At 44.3% G+C, this 15,843-nt stretch overlaps 1 protein-coding gene and 1 non-coding gene across 2 annotated transcripts; one reads left to right on the top strand and one right to left on the bottom strand.

Moving 5' to 3' along the window:
- Positions 1–3,526: 3,526 nt before the first annotated feature.
- LOC100079007 (neutrophil collagenase-like) lies at positions 3,527–13,913 on the bottom strand. Its single transcript, XM_001509944.5, has 10 exons — positions 13,710–13,913; positions 11,498–11,736; positions 11,230–11,378; positions 11,020–11,145; positions 8,847–9,008; positions 7,366–7,483; positions 6,417–6,550; positions 5,618–5,777; positions 4,704–4,807; positions 3,527–4,377 (listed from the first exon to the last, which is right to left on the bottom strand). Exons 1-10 carry the CDS (start codon positions 13,809–13,811, stop codon positions 4,277–4,279), a joined length of 1,395 nt encoding a protein of 464 aa, XP_001509994.3. The 5' UTR covers positions 13,812–13,913; the 3' UTR covers positions 3,527–4,276.
- LOC114805994 lies at positions 8,379–8,515 on the top strand. The gene has a single exon (XR_003754125.1). It is a non-coding gene; the product is annotated as a small nucleolar RNA SNORA7 (small nucleolar RNA).
- Positions 13,914–15,843: the final 1,930 nt, after the last annotated feature.

Genomic DNA, 15,843 nt, shown 5'->3' with positions numbered 1-15,843 from the left:
GAGTGCCATCTACGTGGCACTCATTGTACTATGCACCTGGGGAAGTGTAACAGAAAAATGGGACCTAGGTCCTTCCCATAAGAAGCTTGTATATATGTATTGCTCAACATTCACTTCTCTGTGCCTCCGCTACCTCATCTGTAAAATGGGGATGAAGACTGTGAGCCCCACGTGGGACAACCTGATTCCTCTGTGTCTACTCCAGCGCTTAGAACAGTGCACTGCACATAGTAAGCGCTTAACAAATACCAATTTTTTTTTAACTATAAATGATTTCAGTAGAATTATTAGACAGGATCCCCACCTTAAGGGTTTAGAACTGTGCTTGGCATACTTTCGGTTGATTGATTGAAGCATAGTCCTGTGAGAAGGCTTAGCTTCTGCAGGACTTCTCTTGTTCATGTCGATACATTACTTCTGTCATCTTTAAGCTTATCATCAGTTTACCAACACCTGACTGTTTTGGCCCAAGTGTTTTGCCGTCATGAGAGTGACTCCTTGGGTGTCAATCGGTCAATCGTATTCATTGCGTGCTTACTGTGTGCAGAGCAACATGCTAAGTGCTTGGGAGAGTACGGCACGACAATCTATCAGACACATTTCTGTAGCTGTGAGCCCCACATGGGATAGGGACTGTTTCCAGTCTTATTTGCTTGTATCCACCACAGCGCTCAGTACAGTGTCTGGCAGGCGGTAAGTTCTTAACAAATGCCACAGTTATTATTAATGATTATCATTAAATTTGCTGAGCAGCTTCCAGGGTCAGCTTCCCCACTTGTCTGGTGGGGCATGTTACTTCTCTTCTGTAAAATCTGTAAAATGGGGATTCAGTGACTGTTCCCCATCTCAGGGCTTAATTGGTGTCATAATTATTCCTCTAGCTCCTCTTCCTTATGTAGTAAGATCCATTTCACTTTCATGTATATATATCTATCTATAATTCTATTTATTTATATTGATGCTAAAGATGCCTGATTAGTTGTTTTGATGTCTGTCTTCCCCCTTCTAGACTGTGAGCCCATTGTGAGCAGGGACTATTTCTCTTTGTTGCTGAATTATACTTTCCAAGAGCTTAGTACAGTGCTCTGCACAGGGTAAGCACTCAATAAATTCTATTGAATGAATGAATAAATACGACTGAATGAAATGAATGAAATTCTTTAAAGCGTACCCGCCGGTTAGACCATCCTGATCCTACTCATTGTATACTTTGTCCAGTGTTCATCCTCATCGAAGTGAACGTCTCCACCCATGCCACTGCCAGGAGGGAAGGCGTGGCCAAGGACCCCCAGTGGACCATCAAAATGACGAGGACATTTTCCATGGACTGAAAAAACTACAACCAAAAAAACCCAACCCATCTTCTTCCACTCTCTCTTTCTCTCTCTTCCTCTCTCTTTCCTTTCTGTCTCTATTTATCTATCTCCCCAAAGCCTTGCCATGGTTCTTGACCTATTCATTGTGTTCTCCTCCCAGGGCCCTTCAAACCCAGGTGACACATCAGAGCTGCTGGACTTGATCTCAGGCGCCGAGGCAGAGGGAGGCTAGATGAGTAAAACTCCAATCCGGACATCAAGGTGTCCAATGCCATATCAGTACCAGACAGGGAAAGGACCAATGGAACACTGCAAGGACTGGGATAAAACTGAATGAAGACCAACTGGATGGGAAATTGACAACGTCGGAGGTCTGGAGCTTCTCATCGGTTCAGATGGATTAGGAGATCTTGACACGCTGGTGAGTTCACCGTCAGGCTTTTCCTACTTGCTTCACTGCTTTGTTGGGGTTCTCCCCCTCTGTACCCCCTCCCCACATTCAGTCATTCAATCATATTTATTGAGTGCTTATTGTGTGCAGAACACTGTACTAAAGCACTTGGAAAGTATAATTCGGCAACAAAGAAAGATAATCCCTATCCAACAACAGGCTCACAGTCTACAAGGGGGGAGACAGACAACAAAACAAAACAAGTAGACGGGCATCAATATCATCAGTATAAAGAAATAGAATTATAGATATACACATCATTAATAAAATAAATAGAATAAAAATATGCACATATATACGCAAGTGCTGTGGGGTGGGGAGGAGGGTAGAGCAGAGGAAGGGAGAAGGGGCAATGGGGAGGGGAGGAGGAGCAGAGGAAAAACAGGGCTCAATTCATCTCTCTGACCCCTGCCAGAGGGAAGCTGGTTATCCCTACCTGAGCTGCTCCTATGGCCACAGCATGGTTCTGCCAGGGCACATGAGCAGATTTTCCCACGAGTCAGGGGAAAAGACAGAACAATCTAAGAAGATTCTGGTTGCCCTCTCCACTAGACCAAAACTGATGGAGGCTTCAAGAAAGATGTATAGTTCGGCATGTCCTTTTCCAGAAGAGGTGATGTATTTCTCTTGTTTCATTCAGTCAAACATATTTATTGAGCACTTACTTGGTGCAGAGCTCTGTACTAAACACTTAGGAGAATACAACAATAAACAGACACAGTCCCTGCCCACAACAAGCTTACAATCTAGAACCTGTTTTAGTTACATGATCAGAAGCAGAAAGGAACATATTTCAGTTTTGAGGACCTTTAACAACTGGGTTGTTTCGAGTGAAACCCCATTACAAATCGTATGGCCCTCCTATGAAAATATTCATTTTTCCTCCCCACTCATGGAGCTGAAACTCCTGACCACTGGCTTTAAGGAATTCAGTTAGATCTTTCCCCTTTACTTATCCTGTACACTGCAGCTCACACACTTCTCTCTTATAATACCAACCTCCTCCCTGTGCCTCATTCTCATCTCTCTCTCTCTCTATCATTCTTTTGTTCACACTCTCCCTCCTGCCTGGAACTCCCTCCCGCTTCCCATCTAGCAGATGACTGCTCTCTCCTACTAAAATCACACCTCCTCTAGGAAGCCTTCCCAGACTAACCTCTCATCTTCCCACCCTACACTCCTTCCTGCCACCACAGCATTTCTGTATCACCTAAACACTTGGAAAATCACCCCCCCCCCACTGTAATTCATTTCAGTTTCTCACTCCCCCACTACACTGTCAACTTCTTAATGGCAGGGATTGTATTTGTATTCTTTCAAGAAGAGTACCGAATAGGCCCTCAATAAATAAGATCAGGTGACTCGATACTATTTAGAAATCAGTGCAATCAGTGAACAACCGGTCCAGTCCGGTTTGAACAGCATGAGGAAAACTAGAATCTCCGAGGCAATGACACCATAAGGAAAAGAACATCCATTTCCACTTCAGTCTAAGCTTTTATTTAGAAACAATTTAAAACAATACACTAGTGGGAATAAATCGAACAATATATTTAATTGATTTTTTAAAGTGAGTTCAAGTGGAGAAATACACTCCACTTGTTGAGTGTTCAATAATTATGTAAAAATAATGTTTATACCGACTCCCCGTCAATCAATCGATTATATTGATAGAGCTCTCACTGTGTGCAGAACACTATGCTAAGTGTTTGGGAAAGTGCAATACAAACAGAGTTGGTAGATGTGATCACTGCCCGTAAGGACCTTACAATCTATTTGGGGTGATAGATGCTAAAATAGATTAGGGACAAGGGAAATAGTAGAGCATAATGATATTTATGTAAGTATTGTGGAGGTGAGGTGTGTATCAAAATGCTCAAGGGGTTCACAGCCAATGGCGTAGCTGGTGCAGAGGGGAGAGTGGATAGAGGAAATAAAGGGCTCAGTCTGTGCAGGCCACTTAGAGGAGATGGGATTTTAGGATGGTTTTGAAAGACGGAGAGTGGTGGACTGTTGGATATGAAGCAGCGGGAGGGGCGTGCTTCCAGGACCAAGGAAGAAAATAGGCCAGGGTTTGTTGGAGATATAAAGAGTATTTTGACGTGAGAGGAGCAGAGTGTGCAGTAAGGTTGTAGTAAGCCATCAGTGAGGGAAGGTAGCGGGGAGAGACCTGAATGAGTGCTTTAAAGCTAATGGTGAGGAGTTTCTGTTTGATGTAGAGGTGGATGGGCAACCACTGGAGGTTCTTGAGGAGCGGGGAAACCTGGACTGAATGTTTTTTTCAGAAAAATGAACAATAACAGATGATGACTGTTTTGAAAGTTGACGCTGACAAGGTAATTATTGAGCATGTTTGGTAATGCGTATGAAATCGATTAGTTGTATTTGTTGAGAACTTACTGTGTGCAGAACACTGGACTAAGCACGTGGGAGAGTATAATGCAACTAAATTGGTTCCCTGCCTACAACGAGCTTACGGTCTACAGGGTAACAAGCCAAGACGCAGTTTTCAACAATTAAACCAACTATTGCTTCTCCTAATGGCAATGGTTCTCCGGGAATAAGGATCAAATACGTATTGATGTGGTCCAGTAAAGAAGTAGAAGTACCCTGGTGGAGGAAAAATGAAATTATTTATCTTTTATTACTTCTTCAATATTAAATGACCACGACAGAGCAAGCAACTCTTGCTAAATGCAATCCCAGTTTCCTCAATGCTGAAATTGGCTTCTTAGAGGAACTTGCAAAGCATTAGTACTTGCATGATGAAAGCTACAAGCAATTAGCCCTCCCCACCCTCTCCACCCACTGCCCCGTGATTCGAAGAATCAATGCTCCCCCCAAAGTACCTAACCAATCACCAGGGAGAAAACAAAGTCCGGTAGAACTGGGGCTGGTTATTTCTGAGAATGAAATGACTCAAACAAATGACTTACTATTTATCTGAAACACCGCATCTATTTTATTTTCAATCCCAAGGAAGTCATTTGCTATAAGCTTTGGGTAGCCTTCTTCCATCGATTTTCTCTGGTCATCATATCTAATTTAAAAAAAGATGGCAAATTAGTGGGTCAGTATATTTTATGAAACACTAGCTGTCTTACCTGGTGTTGCTAGGGTAAATTGAATTAATTTTAGGGTGTCCAAAGTAGATATTTGGATCCCTTATGAATAGAAGGCATAACAGCAATAACAAATATTATTCATCATTTTTTGAAATTCAAAGCAGATAGTAAGCCTTGCTTTTCAATGTTTTTCACTGGGAACAAAGACAGAAACCTTTTCTCAGTCCTAATAGGCAACATGCAATAGGCCATATGTAGTTGACCACGAGAAAAGCAAGCAGCTTCTCCCGAATAGCCCAAAGGAGCCTAAAATGTGCTCCTCGATGCAAAGGAAGTTTTGTCAAAATTTTGTTTCACCAACTCCAAAAGGGACCGGATGCTTAAGAGGCAAAAGAGAAGCATTCTGAAATAGACATTAGATAATGCCTGCGCCTAGCCCTTATTTAAACTGTGGCTAGTCTAAGACTTAAGATACACTGGTAATAGATGCTGCATATTTTTTCCATAAACAATAGTGTTTTTTGCACGGACATAGTAGATTACATTTTGGGAGTGAACGTTCTGTGATCACCAAAAGATTTCCTTCTCTGTGCCAAATTGGACACACTGACCACTCAGCTAATTTATCTCCCTGACCATCTTGGCCTGCTTGGTACTGGATTAATGTAGACACATTAAAATTGGTTGGTGGAAAACCTTTAGCTGTTTATCACAGGAATTAAAACTTATCCCTTCCCCTCCCCTAGAAAGACCCTCCCCTAAGAAGGAAAATCACTGAAGCTTACCTCCAATACTGTTGATCTACAAAGAAGTACGTCTTTCTTGTTCTACTATCAGAAACAGCGGCATCAATTTTTCTAATGGTTCTCGGGAAGCCAAACAGGGATATGTCCCTGGGATAACCCGGAAGTACGTCATATCCACTGAGAGCCCAGTATTGTCTGTCTGTCAGAAGTCAAGGGTTTGGAAAGGTTACCATTAACCGGAGAAGCAGTTTGCTGAGTAGCTAGAGCACGGGCCTGAGAGTCAGAAGGACCTGGGGTCTAATCCCAGCTCCACCACTTGTCTGCTGTGTGACCTAGGGTGAGTCATTTAACTTCTCTGTGCCTCGGTTTCCTCATTCGAAAATGGGGATTAAATACCCAGGCACTGTTGGTTAGGGGACCCAGACAAGTTCTCTCGATCACCTCTCTGGGAGATGCTCACCTAATTTCCCTGGAGAGAACTGAGTCCTTTATTTACTAATTCCATATACCATCTAAGCTGAGTTTAAGTGCTTAGCACAGTGCTCTGTACACAGTAAGGGTTTGATAAATACCACGGATTGATTACCTATGGATTGAGTTTCCTCATTATTTATTTGTGGCACTTATTATGTGCTTACTATCTGCTAAACCCTGGGGTAGACCAAAGGCAACTCTTCTTGCCCTGAAAAAATTCTTACCTCAGGCTTATTCTAGGGCCTACTGGGGTCAACTTGAGATTTACTAACTTCCAAAACCGTTAGAACACTCAACGGGACCATCCCCTGCTTCCAAGCAAGACCAAGATGAAGAAGAAGTTCAGACAGAGACAGCTATTTACCTTTAAAGAGAAAAACCACATCATTTTCCTTGTCCTCAAAAGCAGCTTGAATGCCTTCTGGCAGCGTCGGCCAAAATAGAGAAATGGAATTGAATTCGACCGATGTCATCTGAGGATGCTTGCGCCAGAAGTATCTAATTGGCAGTTTGAAAACACAGCAGAGAACGTGCGTAAAAATGTAAAGTCACGGCATCACTTTGGGTAGAAACTACAAGCCTCTGTGGAGCCCTGAGAGGTAATTACGGCTTCCTCCCCTACCCCCACTCTAATACAGAGCTGACCGTAACCATGAACGAGTCTCTTTCTTGAGGCAAGTCTGTTTCAGACCCACCACCGAAAGGTAATTGCTTCCTACAGAGGAGGAAGATTCTTTACTCGGGAAAGGAGAAAGTTGGGCCTTGAATAATTTCTCCCAAAGATTCAGTCCAGTGATCCTATGACTGATGGCCTTTCAAATGCCTCCCAGATACAGCTGAGCAGGCAGTGAGATGTGGGACTATTCTATTAACTGTCCTCTAGACTTATAAGTTTCTTGTGGGCAGAGACTATGTCATTCAACTCTGCTATATTGTACTCTCCCAAGCACTTAATCCAATCCTCTCTGCACAGTAAGTGCTCAATAAATACCACTGATTGATGGATTGATTGATTAATATAAGAAATCCTGCCTCTCTTTTGTCCTCTTGAACAAAATCCTTCCTCTCCTGTCCCCAGATCACTATTGGTATTAGACAGCCCCAGCATCTAATGGCAGAAAATCCCTTTAGAAATTTTCCTCCATCAAGTGGACTGGGAGTAGAGAAGAGAGGCAGAGTGTATTTCAATTTACGATAACCCCACTGCTTGATTTATATGAGTCTTTTGCCTCAGACCACCTGATCTGATGTTTTTTTTAAATCGATTTCAACTGTATGCCTTTAAGGGAAAGACTTGATGTGATTTTTTTTACTTGTCTTTAAAGAAAATAATTTCGCCCCGGAGAGTGGTGATGGCATCAAATGTCAATCTGGGGTCGCAAGCTTTGGGTGCAGAGGATCCCGTTGGTTGGACAGAGTTAGGTGATAAACCTGCAAAAAGACGGAGAAAAACTAGATGGAGTTGTTTTATATCCAGTTTTGTTTTGTAGCTGGAAAGCTCCTTGAGGGAAAGGATTGTAGCTATCAACTCTATTGTATTGTGCTTCCCCAAATGATTTAGCACAGTGCTCTGCACACAGTAAACACTTAATAAATACCATGGATTTATCAACTGATTGATTGTAACTGGAGATTCGTTGCATGGCTATTTTAAGGAGTGTTAAAGAGGGAGTTATGAAAGCAAAGCGCTAAACTTTAAACTCTTCTTTAGACTGTAATCTTGTTGTGGGGAGGGAATTTGTCTTTTTATTGTTATATTCTCCCAAGTGCCACCCATTTCCTTCTGTTTCCTGTGAAAATGGCTCCTCTTAATGCTAACCTACCTACTCACTGGAGCTGGATCTCATCTGTTTCTTGCCCCTAATCTCCCTCTGGTGTGGAATTCCCTCTGCCAGACCACTCACGCTCTCCATCTTCAAACCCCTGCTAAAATCACATCTCCTCCAAGAGGCCTTCTTGATTAAGTCCTCACTTCCCCATTTCCCAATTCGACCTACCTTCTGCATCATTATGCACTTGAGTCTGTACCCCTTAAGCACTTGAGCAACTCACCCACAGCCCCACAGCTCTAACGCTCTGCCATTCTCCTATCTGTAATTTATATAAGCACCCGTCTCCCCCCTACACTGTAAGGTCCTTGTGGGCAGGGATTGTGTCTACCAACTCTGTTGTACTCTCCCAGACACAGTCCAGTACTCTGCACGTGGTGCTCAATAAATATGATTGATGGATTGTATAAGAAGCCAGAGCCTTCACTCTACCCAAAGCATTATTCAATCTCTCATGATAGACTGTCTGTTATACTGTTCTCTTGTACTTTCCCAAGCCCCTCTCAGGGTGACACCTAGAGAGTTTCCAGTCCTCTACCAGTCTCGGCTACAGGAGGGAGAGTCAAGCAGAGGCTTAGCCATTCCATTCCTAGCTTGGCAGTGGCTAGCGAGTGGAAGGCAATCTGCTACAAGTAAAAACTCACCCATGCTGGGCAGCAGCAGCATCATGGGAGAGAGTCGAGGGCAGAGATTCAAGTTTACCACGTGGAAGAAGGCAATGGTAAACCACTTCCAGATTTTGACCGAGAAAACTCTATGGATCCACTACCAGAACGATGGCAGATGGAGAGCGGGGCGTTCTGGGAGAGATGTGTCCGTGGTGTCGCTATGGGTCGGAAACGACTCGATGGCATAAGACAAGACAACTTTCCCAAGGCTTAGTACAACTGTACAATAAATGTAATTGATTGATTGATTGATTGATTAATTGATTGAAGAGAGTCAGACTGGGAACCGCAGCTTACCATAGATGGATTGAATACCATTAATGTCATCCTGAGAAAGAGAGAACGTTTTGGGATCCGAGAAGGCATAGGTGGGAAACATCAGTGCCCCAGGTTCGGTTGAGTGGGAAAGACCCAGGGAATGGCCAAACTCATGGGCGGCGACAAGGAACAAATTATAACCTGAAACACAAAACATTTCAGTTGTGGTCAAACTCACTGTAAGTCCGTTTTTTGGTTCATTTGTTAGTTTTGGTTTTTATGGTAATTGTTGAGTGCTTACTATGTGCCAACCACTGTACTAAGTGCAGGATTTAGATGCTAGCCAAACAGGTTGGACACAGTCCATGTTCCACGTGGGGCTTGTAGTCTGAATCCCCATTTTGCAGATGAGGTAAGTGAGGCGCAGAGCAGTGAGGTGACTTGCTCAAGGTCACACTGCAGACAAGTGGAGGAGCTGGGCTTAGAACCCAGGTCCTGCTGCCTCCCAGGCCCATGCTCTATCCACTGAGCTGCGTTGCTTTGGTTTTCAAGATGCATTCTTTTGGATCTAGTGAGATTTGGGGAAGGATTGAGGATAGCTGAACAGAGGGTCTTCTACCAGCCTGGAACCGGGCAGTTAATGTAGGAGTTGGATTAGAAACCCAAGAGTTGAGCAATTGGCAGCTGAGATGGACAGGGAAGGGGTCTGTTTATTGTTGTATTGTACTCTACAAGCGTTTAGTACTGTGCTTTGAACTCATCAAGCACTTAGTACAGTGGGCTGCCTGATTGACTGACCATTCTGACTTCCAGGTAGTCCATAGTTTATGCAGACTATGCACACATCCCTTCCTTTACTCGAACCATTTCCCTGCACTCTGCTCAAGCGGGAAGGCCCAGAAAATGCCTGGCAAGGTGGGAACCCTGGGGAGTGGGCTACTCGTGGCTTAGCAGCCGTGAACTAATCTCTGTATGAAGAGATCTCCAGAAGACTAAATGAGTTGCTATAATCTCTCCCTACAACCTCCTCTCCGTCCACCCCTCTTTAAGATTTCCCTGGCTTGAGTGAGCCAGAGGTGGGAAAAAAAGAATGGGGCCGAGAAAAGGAAGGGTGGAATGGAGCAGGGTAGGAATGGGTTTAGGGGAAAGATGAGGGTTTGGTTTTTGACGTGTTGAGTTTGAGGTGTGGGCAAGATATCTAAGTGGAGATATACCAGAGACAAGAGGAGATGTGGGATTGTGTGAAAAATAAGAGGTCAAGGCTAGAGAGAAAGATTTGGGTGTCATCCCCCAAATGGATGTAGTTGCTTTGAATTATGCTAGTGGATGAGCTGCCCGAGAGAGGGTATAAAGTGAGCAGAATGGAGGTAGCCAAAATAGAAGCAGCGTGGCCTTGTGGAATGAGCATGGCCTTGGGAATCAGAAAATCTGGGTTCTAATCTTAGCTCTGCCACTTGTCTGCTGTGTGACCTTGGGCTAGTCACTTCACTTCTCTGTGCTTCCATTTCCTCATCTGTAAAATAGGGATTAAGACTGTGAGCCCCATGAGGGGATGGGCCTGCATCCAGCACGATTATCTTCTATCTACCCCAGTGCTCAGTACAGTGCCTGACTCAGAGTAAGTGCTTAACAAATACCACAAAATAATGGCAATGATAATAATAATAATAACCCACACTGCCAATGGGTTCTGTAATTAGTGATCTCATTTCCATCAGAGAAGTAAAACAGGGTGAAGGCAAACCCTAAAGGGTCTGCTTATTATTAAGTGGCGGAGCTGGGATTGGAACTCAGATCCTCCTGACTTCTAGGCCTTCGATCTATCCACTATCCTGGCTCCGCCTCTTGTCCGCTGTGTGATCTTGGACCAGTCACTTGACTTCTCTGTGTCTCTGTTACCTCATCGGTAAAATGGGGATTAAGACTGTGAGCCCAGTGTAGGACAGGGACTGTGTCCAGGGCGATTTGCTTGTTCCTACCCCAGGTCTTAGTACAGTGCCTGGCACATAGTAAGCGCTTAACAAATACCATTATTATTATTATTTTTAGACTATGATGTTCCCTCTCCATGCCTACCAAATCTGTTGTAGTGTAGTCTTCCAAATACTTAATTCAGTGCTCTGCACCCAGTAAATACTCAATAAATACCACTGATTGACTGGTTGTTCAGTTGTGTACTTACTGGCTTTTTGACTGAGTTATGCTCCCTTACCTTTAGAGCCTTTAGTCCAAGTCTCATCTGCGTCAAAATGCGCATCTCCACCAATACCCCGACCTGGCTGAAATGCATGAGCCAGGATGTTATTGGGTCCATCGAAAGGTGAATTGTCCCCATGATCTGAAACAAGACAAGAAGACGTTTAAGTCTCTTCCAATTCTCCAGTTCATCGAGGACAGCCAAACTTAACTTTAGTGCAGTTACCTCTACGGGCAAAATAAATCATTATGTCGGCATCTCCCTCGTTGATCTTGGAGAACGTCAGGGGGGAGGCATTACTCCAGAGTTGAAACGCCTTCTTAAATGCTTCATCTGTGTCAGCTTGGGACATATCTGAGATGTAGTTTAGGATCCTTTAAGGCAGAAGAGGCGGGAGGAGGGATTGGAGTTCGGGGGGAACACAGATTCAATAACAATAGTTCCTGCAACTCATTCCATTGAGTTTTGTCATTCCTGTCTCCATGCAGCTTACCTGTAAGTAAGGGCATTGGATTTCCACTTGGGGTTTCCCGGCAGGACCTCGAAGAGAGCCACATCTGGCACCCCACATCTGGGCTTTGCCATCACCTCCAGCGTTGCCTCATCAAGTTCCCCAGTCACTTCCAGGCCGAAAAATTCCTGCATTTCTTCGATCTTCTCCACGACTGCATCCCCATCCTTCATAAACTTCCATTTCATGTTTCTCAGATTGTAGAAACGTTCTAGATAATTCTGATGCAAGATAAAGACCATCAAGGCATTATGTTTCTTCCCCCCAGAACTCATTCATGCATTCATTCATTCAGGCATATTTATTGAGCGCTTACTGTATGCTGAGCACGGTACTAAACGCTTGGGAGAGTACAATAGAACAACAGAAAAATTCCCTGCCCACAACGAGCTTACGGTCTAGAGGGGGAGACGGACATTAATATAAATAAATTACAGACACATAAGCTCGTTGTGGGCAGATAATGTGTCTATTCTTATTGTACCGTAAGGAATCCAAGACAAGATCCCTACCTTCAAAGAGCTTACAATTCATAATCCTAAATAATATGCATTAATTATATTGTTATCGACAATGATAATGGTGGTATTTGTCAAGATCTTGCTATGGGTCTAGCATTGTGCTGAATTCTGGGGGAGATACAAAGTCATCAGTATAACCACTTTATTCTGTCTCTACTGATTTTAAGTAATTGATGTCTGCTTCCTGCATTAGAGTGAAAGCCCCTTGACAGCAGGAAATGAGTCTGAGGTTGTAGACAATACACAGCTCATTCCACCCAGCAGCTACTAGATAAATAATCTCATTACGGCCCCTTGCCCCTTATCCCTACTGCCTTGATCCAGCCCGACCGCTGCAACTCTGGCACCCTCAGAGATCGAAGCCAGTCCGGCCGCGAAGCAGATTAAAGAATAAAATTCAAAACAGAGGCAGCGGAGGAGGGAAGCTCGTTAAACCAAGCCTGGAGATATCTTTTTAGAAAAAACAAAATCATTTAGAAATTAAAATTGTCAGTTCTTTAATTTAAATAGGTGAAAGATTTACCCTAACATTCCCTCTCAGTTCAGGGCTAACATTCTGTTGAATTTCAGGAGACTAGCCCCCAAAATTCTAAGTCAGGTTGCCCTCCATGGTTTCTAAGCAAAAAACAGACCCCTAGGGTGGACTTTCTGGTTGCCATAGGAGCTTCTTCGACTGTGAACCCCATGTGGGACAGGGCCTATGTCAAACCTGATTATCTTGTAGCAACCCCAGGGCTTATCGCAGTGCTCGTCACGCAGTAAATCTATAGTAGGGACTATAGTCTGTCAGCTCCTTGTGGGCAGGGAATGTGTATACCAACTATTTTATAGTACCTTCTCAAGGGCTCAATACGGTGGTCTATGTGCAGGAACACTCAGTAAATACCCTAGATTCATTGATCTGTTACTAAATAGCACCATTATTGTTCTTATTAGAACCAACAGTCTGGGGATATTATGATTATTATTTATATAAATTAGCTCTGCTGAGGACCCCTCCCTCCTCCATCTCTAAACCACTGGGCAGCAAAAGTTAGATAGAAAACAAACTGCCAAGAGAACGACACTGCCGCTCTCATTCTCGGTGAGAACTTTCCACTGAAAAAAATGAAGCAGCATGGCTGAGGGAAAAGAGCACGAGGTGGGGAGACGGGTTCTAATTCTGACTCTGCCACTTCTCTGCTGAATAACTTGGGCCAGTCATTTCACTTCTCTGTACCTCAGTTACCTCATTTGCAAAATGGGGATTAAGACTGTGAGCCCAATGTGGGAGGGGGACTGTGACCAACTTGACGAGCTTGTTTCTACCCTGGTGATTAGAACACTGCCTGGCACATAGTAAATGTTGAAAAAATGCCAATTAAAAATAAATCAAGATAAATCACTAATCAATCAACAAATCAGTGGTATTTATTGAGTGCTTAAACAAGACAACAGATTTGGTAGATACATTCCTTGTCCATAACAAGCTTACAGTTCCGTGGGGGAGACAGACGTTAATATAAGTAAATAAATTACGGATATGTACGTAAATACGTATTTGACATCAGTTTTTAGGGCTATTGTACTTTCTGAAAATCAGCAATTCTCAAAACAGGACAGCCCCCATTGAAGTAAGCATTTCAAAAGCAGTTAAACTGTTTCCCCGTTCATAATTCACCTGCAATACTCACCACAGCAAATGTCATTTTTTCCTCCTCTTGCATTTTGGACACTGCAGGGAAAGCATGGGAGAACTGGGCTTGGAGCAGCAAAAGAAATGGAAAACCCTTCATCCTTGTCTTTATCAGCTCCTTTGTTCAATGAAACGGTCTTCCAGTCTCCTGGATGAAAATGTCTCTCTGCAATGTCCTTTACCAGTTATTTTTCAGTTGATTAATACAAGTGCCACCTGACCCTGTCTTTATATGCCCTGCACGACATCTCATTTATTTCATCAGAAGTACTTAGGCAATGCAGGTTAATTTCATTCTGCCAATTTTGTAATCTAGGCTGTGATTTATGACAATTTAGGACTTTCACTAGCAGTAACGGTAACAAATCACCTGTTGGTCTACTCTTGGCTTGCTGAGTTTGTTTGGACAATTATTCTTGTGAGTGGAAGAGAGGGCTGACTTTCACATTCAGAGGAGAAGATTTGTTTTAATGTCAGTAACACTGGCTAACAATAACTGGGGTATCTGTTGCCTGTCAGGAAAGCAGTGTGGCCTAGAAGAAAGAGCTGTGGAAAGAGCGCAGGGCTTGAAGGCTACTGTGTCAGCCTTCTCTCTGACCTCCCTTCCTCCTCTCTCGCCCCGTTCCGCTCTATTCTTCACTCCGCTGCCCGGCTCATCTTCCTGCAGAAACGATCTGGGCATGTCACTCCCCTTCTTAAACAACTCCGGTGGTTGCCTATCGACCTCCGCTCCAAACAAAAACTCCTCACTCTAGGCTTCGAGGCTCTCCATCACCTTGCCCCTTCCTACCTTTCCTCCCTTCTCTCTTTCTACCGCCCACCCCGCACGCTCCGCTCCTCCGCCGCCCACCTCCTCGCCGTCCCTCGGTCTCGCCTATCCCGCCGTCGACCCCTGGGTCACGTCCTCCCGCGGTCCTGGAACGCCCTCCCTCCTCACCTCCGCCAAACTGATTCTCTTTCCCTCTTCAAAACCCTACTTAAAAATCACCTCCTCCAAGAGGCGATCCCAGACTGAGCTCCTCGTCCCCCTCTACTCCCTCTGCCATCCCCCCTTTACCTCTCCGCAGCTAAAGCCTCATTTTCCCCTTTTCCCTCTGCTCCTCCACCTCTCCCTTCCCATCCCCACAGCACTGTACTCGTCCGCTCAACTGTATATATTTTCGTTACCCTATTTATTTTGTTAATGAATTGTACATCGCCTCGATTCTATTTAGTTGCCATCGGTTTTTACGAGATGTTCTTCCCCTTGACGCTGTTTATTGCCATTGTTCTCGTCTGTCCGTCTCCCCCGATTAGACCGTAAGCCCGTCAAACGGCAGGGACTGTCTCTATCTGTTGCCGACTTGTTCATCCCAAGCGCTTAGTACAGTGCTCTGCACATAGTAAGCGCTCAATAAATACTATTGATGAATGAATGAAAGTTAGAGGAACAGGGTTCTAATCCTGGCTTCACTTCTTGCCTGCCATGTGACCGTGGCAAGTCACTTAACTTGGGCCCCAGTTTCCTCAGTGGCAAAATGGGGATTCCATACCTGTCCTTGGGAGCCCCAAGTGGGACGGTAACTGTCCCCACCCAATTAGCATGTATCTACCCTAATTCTTAGCATAGTGTTTGACTCATAGCAAGCGCTTAACAAATGCCATCTCAATTCTGTGCCACACATCCTCCTAAGCACTGGGGTTTAGTAAAGGGAGAGGAGGACGCTAGTTTCGCAGGGTATAAGAAACGGAAAAGCGTAGCGAATTTCAGACTCCTCCCCGCAGCGCGCAGTGCTAGATTAACACTCTGATAACTCTCTGGAACCCTCTCGTCCTTTTGCTAATCACATGTTCGGAAGAAGATTGCTACTGCCGAGACTGCTGCTGCTGTTACTATCATTTCCTGTCGGGGAAACAATGTTGTCAACACCCACTGAATCTGAAATCGCCCCAGGAGTGTGCCACACCGGATGAACTAGCTTCCTTGTTGACTTCCCTTTAGCCTGAGTAGGGCAGAAACCAGCTGGGCTAGATTTCTCTGGGCTCTCTCTTCTGGATGGCTCAGATTGCTCTGATAGGTATTTATTACTCTGTGCGGAGCACTGGACTAAACACTGTACTAATCTCTAGACTGTAAACTCGCTGTGAGCAGG

Source organism: Ornithorhynchus anatinus, chromosome 20 (assembly GCF_004115215.2).
Source record: "Ornithorhynchus anatinus isolate Pmale09 chromosome 20, mOrnAna1.pri.v4, whole genome shotgun sequence".
NCBI classification, from domain to species: Eukaryota; Metazoa; Chordata; class Mammalia; order Monotremata; family Ornithorhynchidae; genus Ornithorhynchus; species Ornithorhynchus anatinus.
The sequence above is the reverse complement of the archived record's forward strand: the minus strand, read 5'-3'. Positions and strand labels throughout refer to the sequence as shown.

Coding starts and splice junctions, on each gene's coding strand:
- LOC100079007 (XM_001509944.5), bottom strand. CDS start 13,811: ATGAAGGGTTTTCCATTTCTTTTGCTGCTCCAAGCCCAGTTCTCCCAT. Junction 11,379..11,497: donor TCCAATGCCCTTACTTACAG/GTAAGCTGCATG, acceptor TCTGCCTTAAAG/GATCCTAAACTACATCTCAG. Junction 5,778..6,416: donor TGTGGTTTTTCTCTTTAAAG/GTAAATAGCTGT, acceptor GACTTCTGACAG/ACAGACAATACTGGGCTCTC.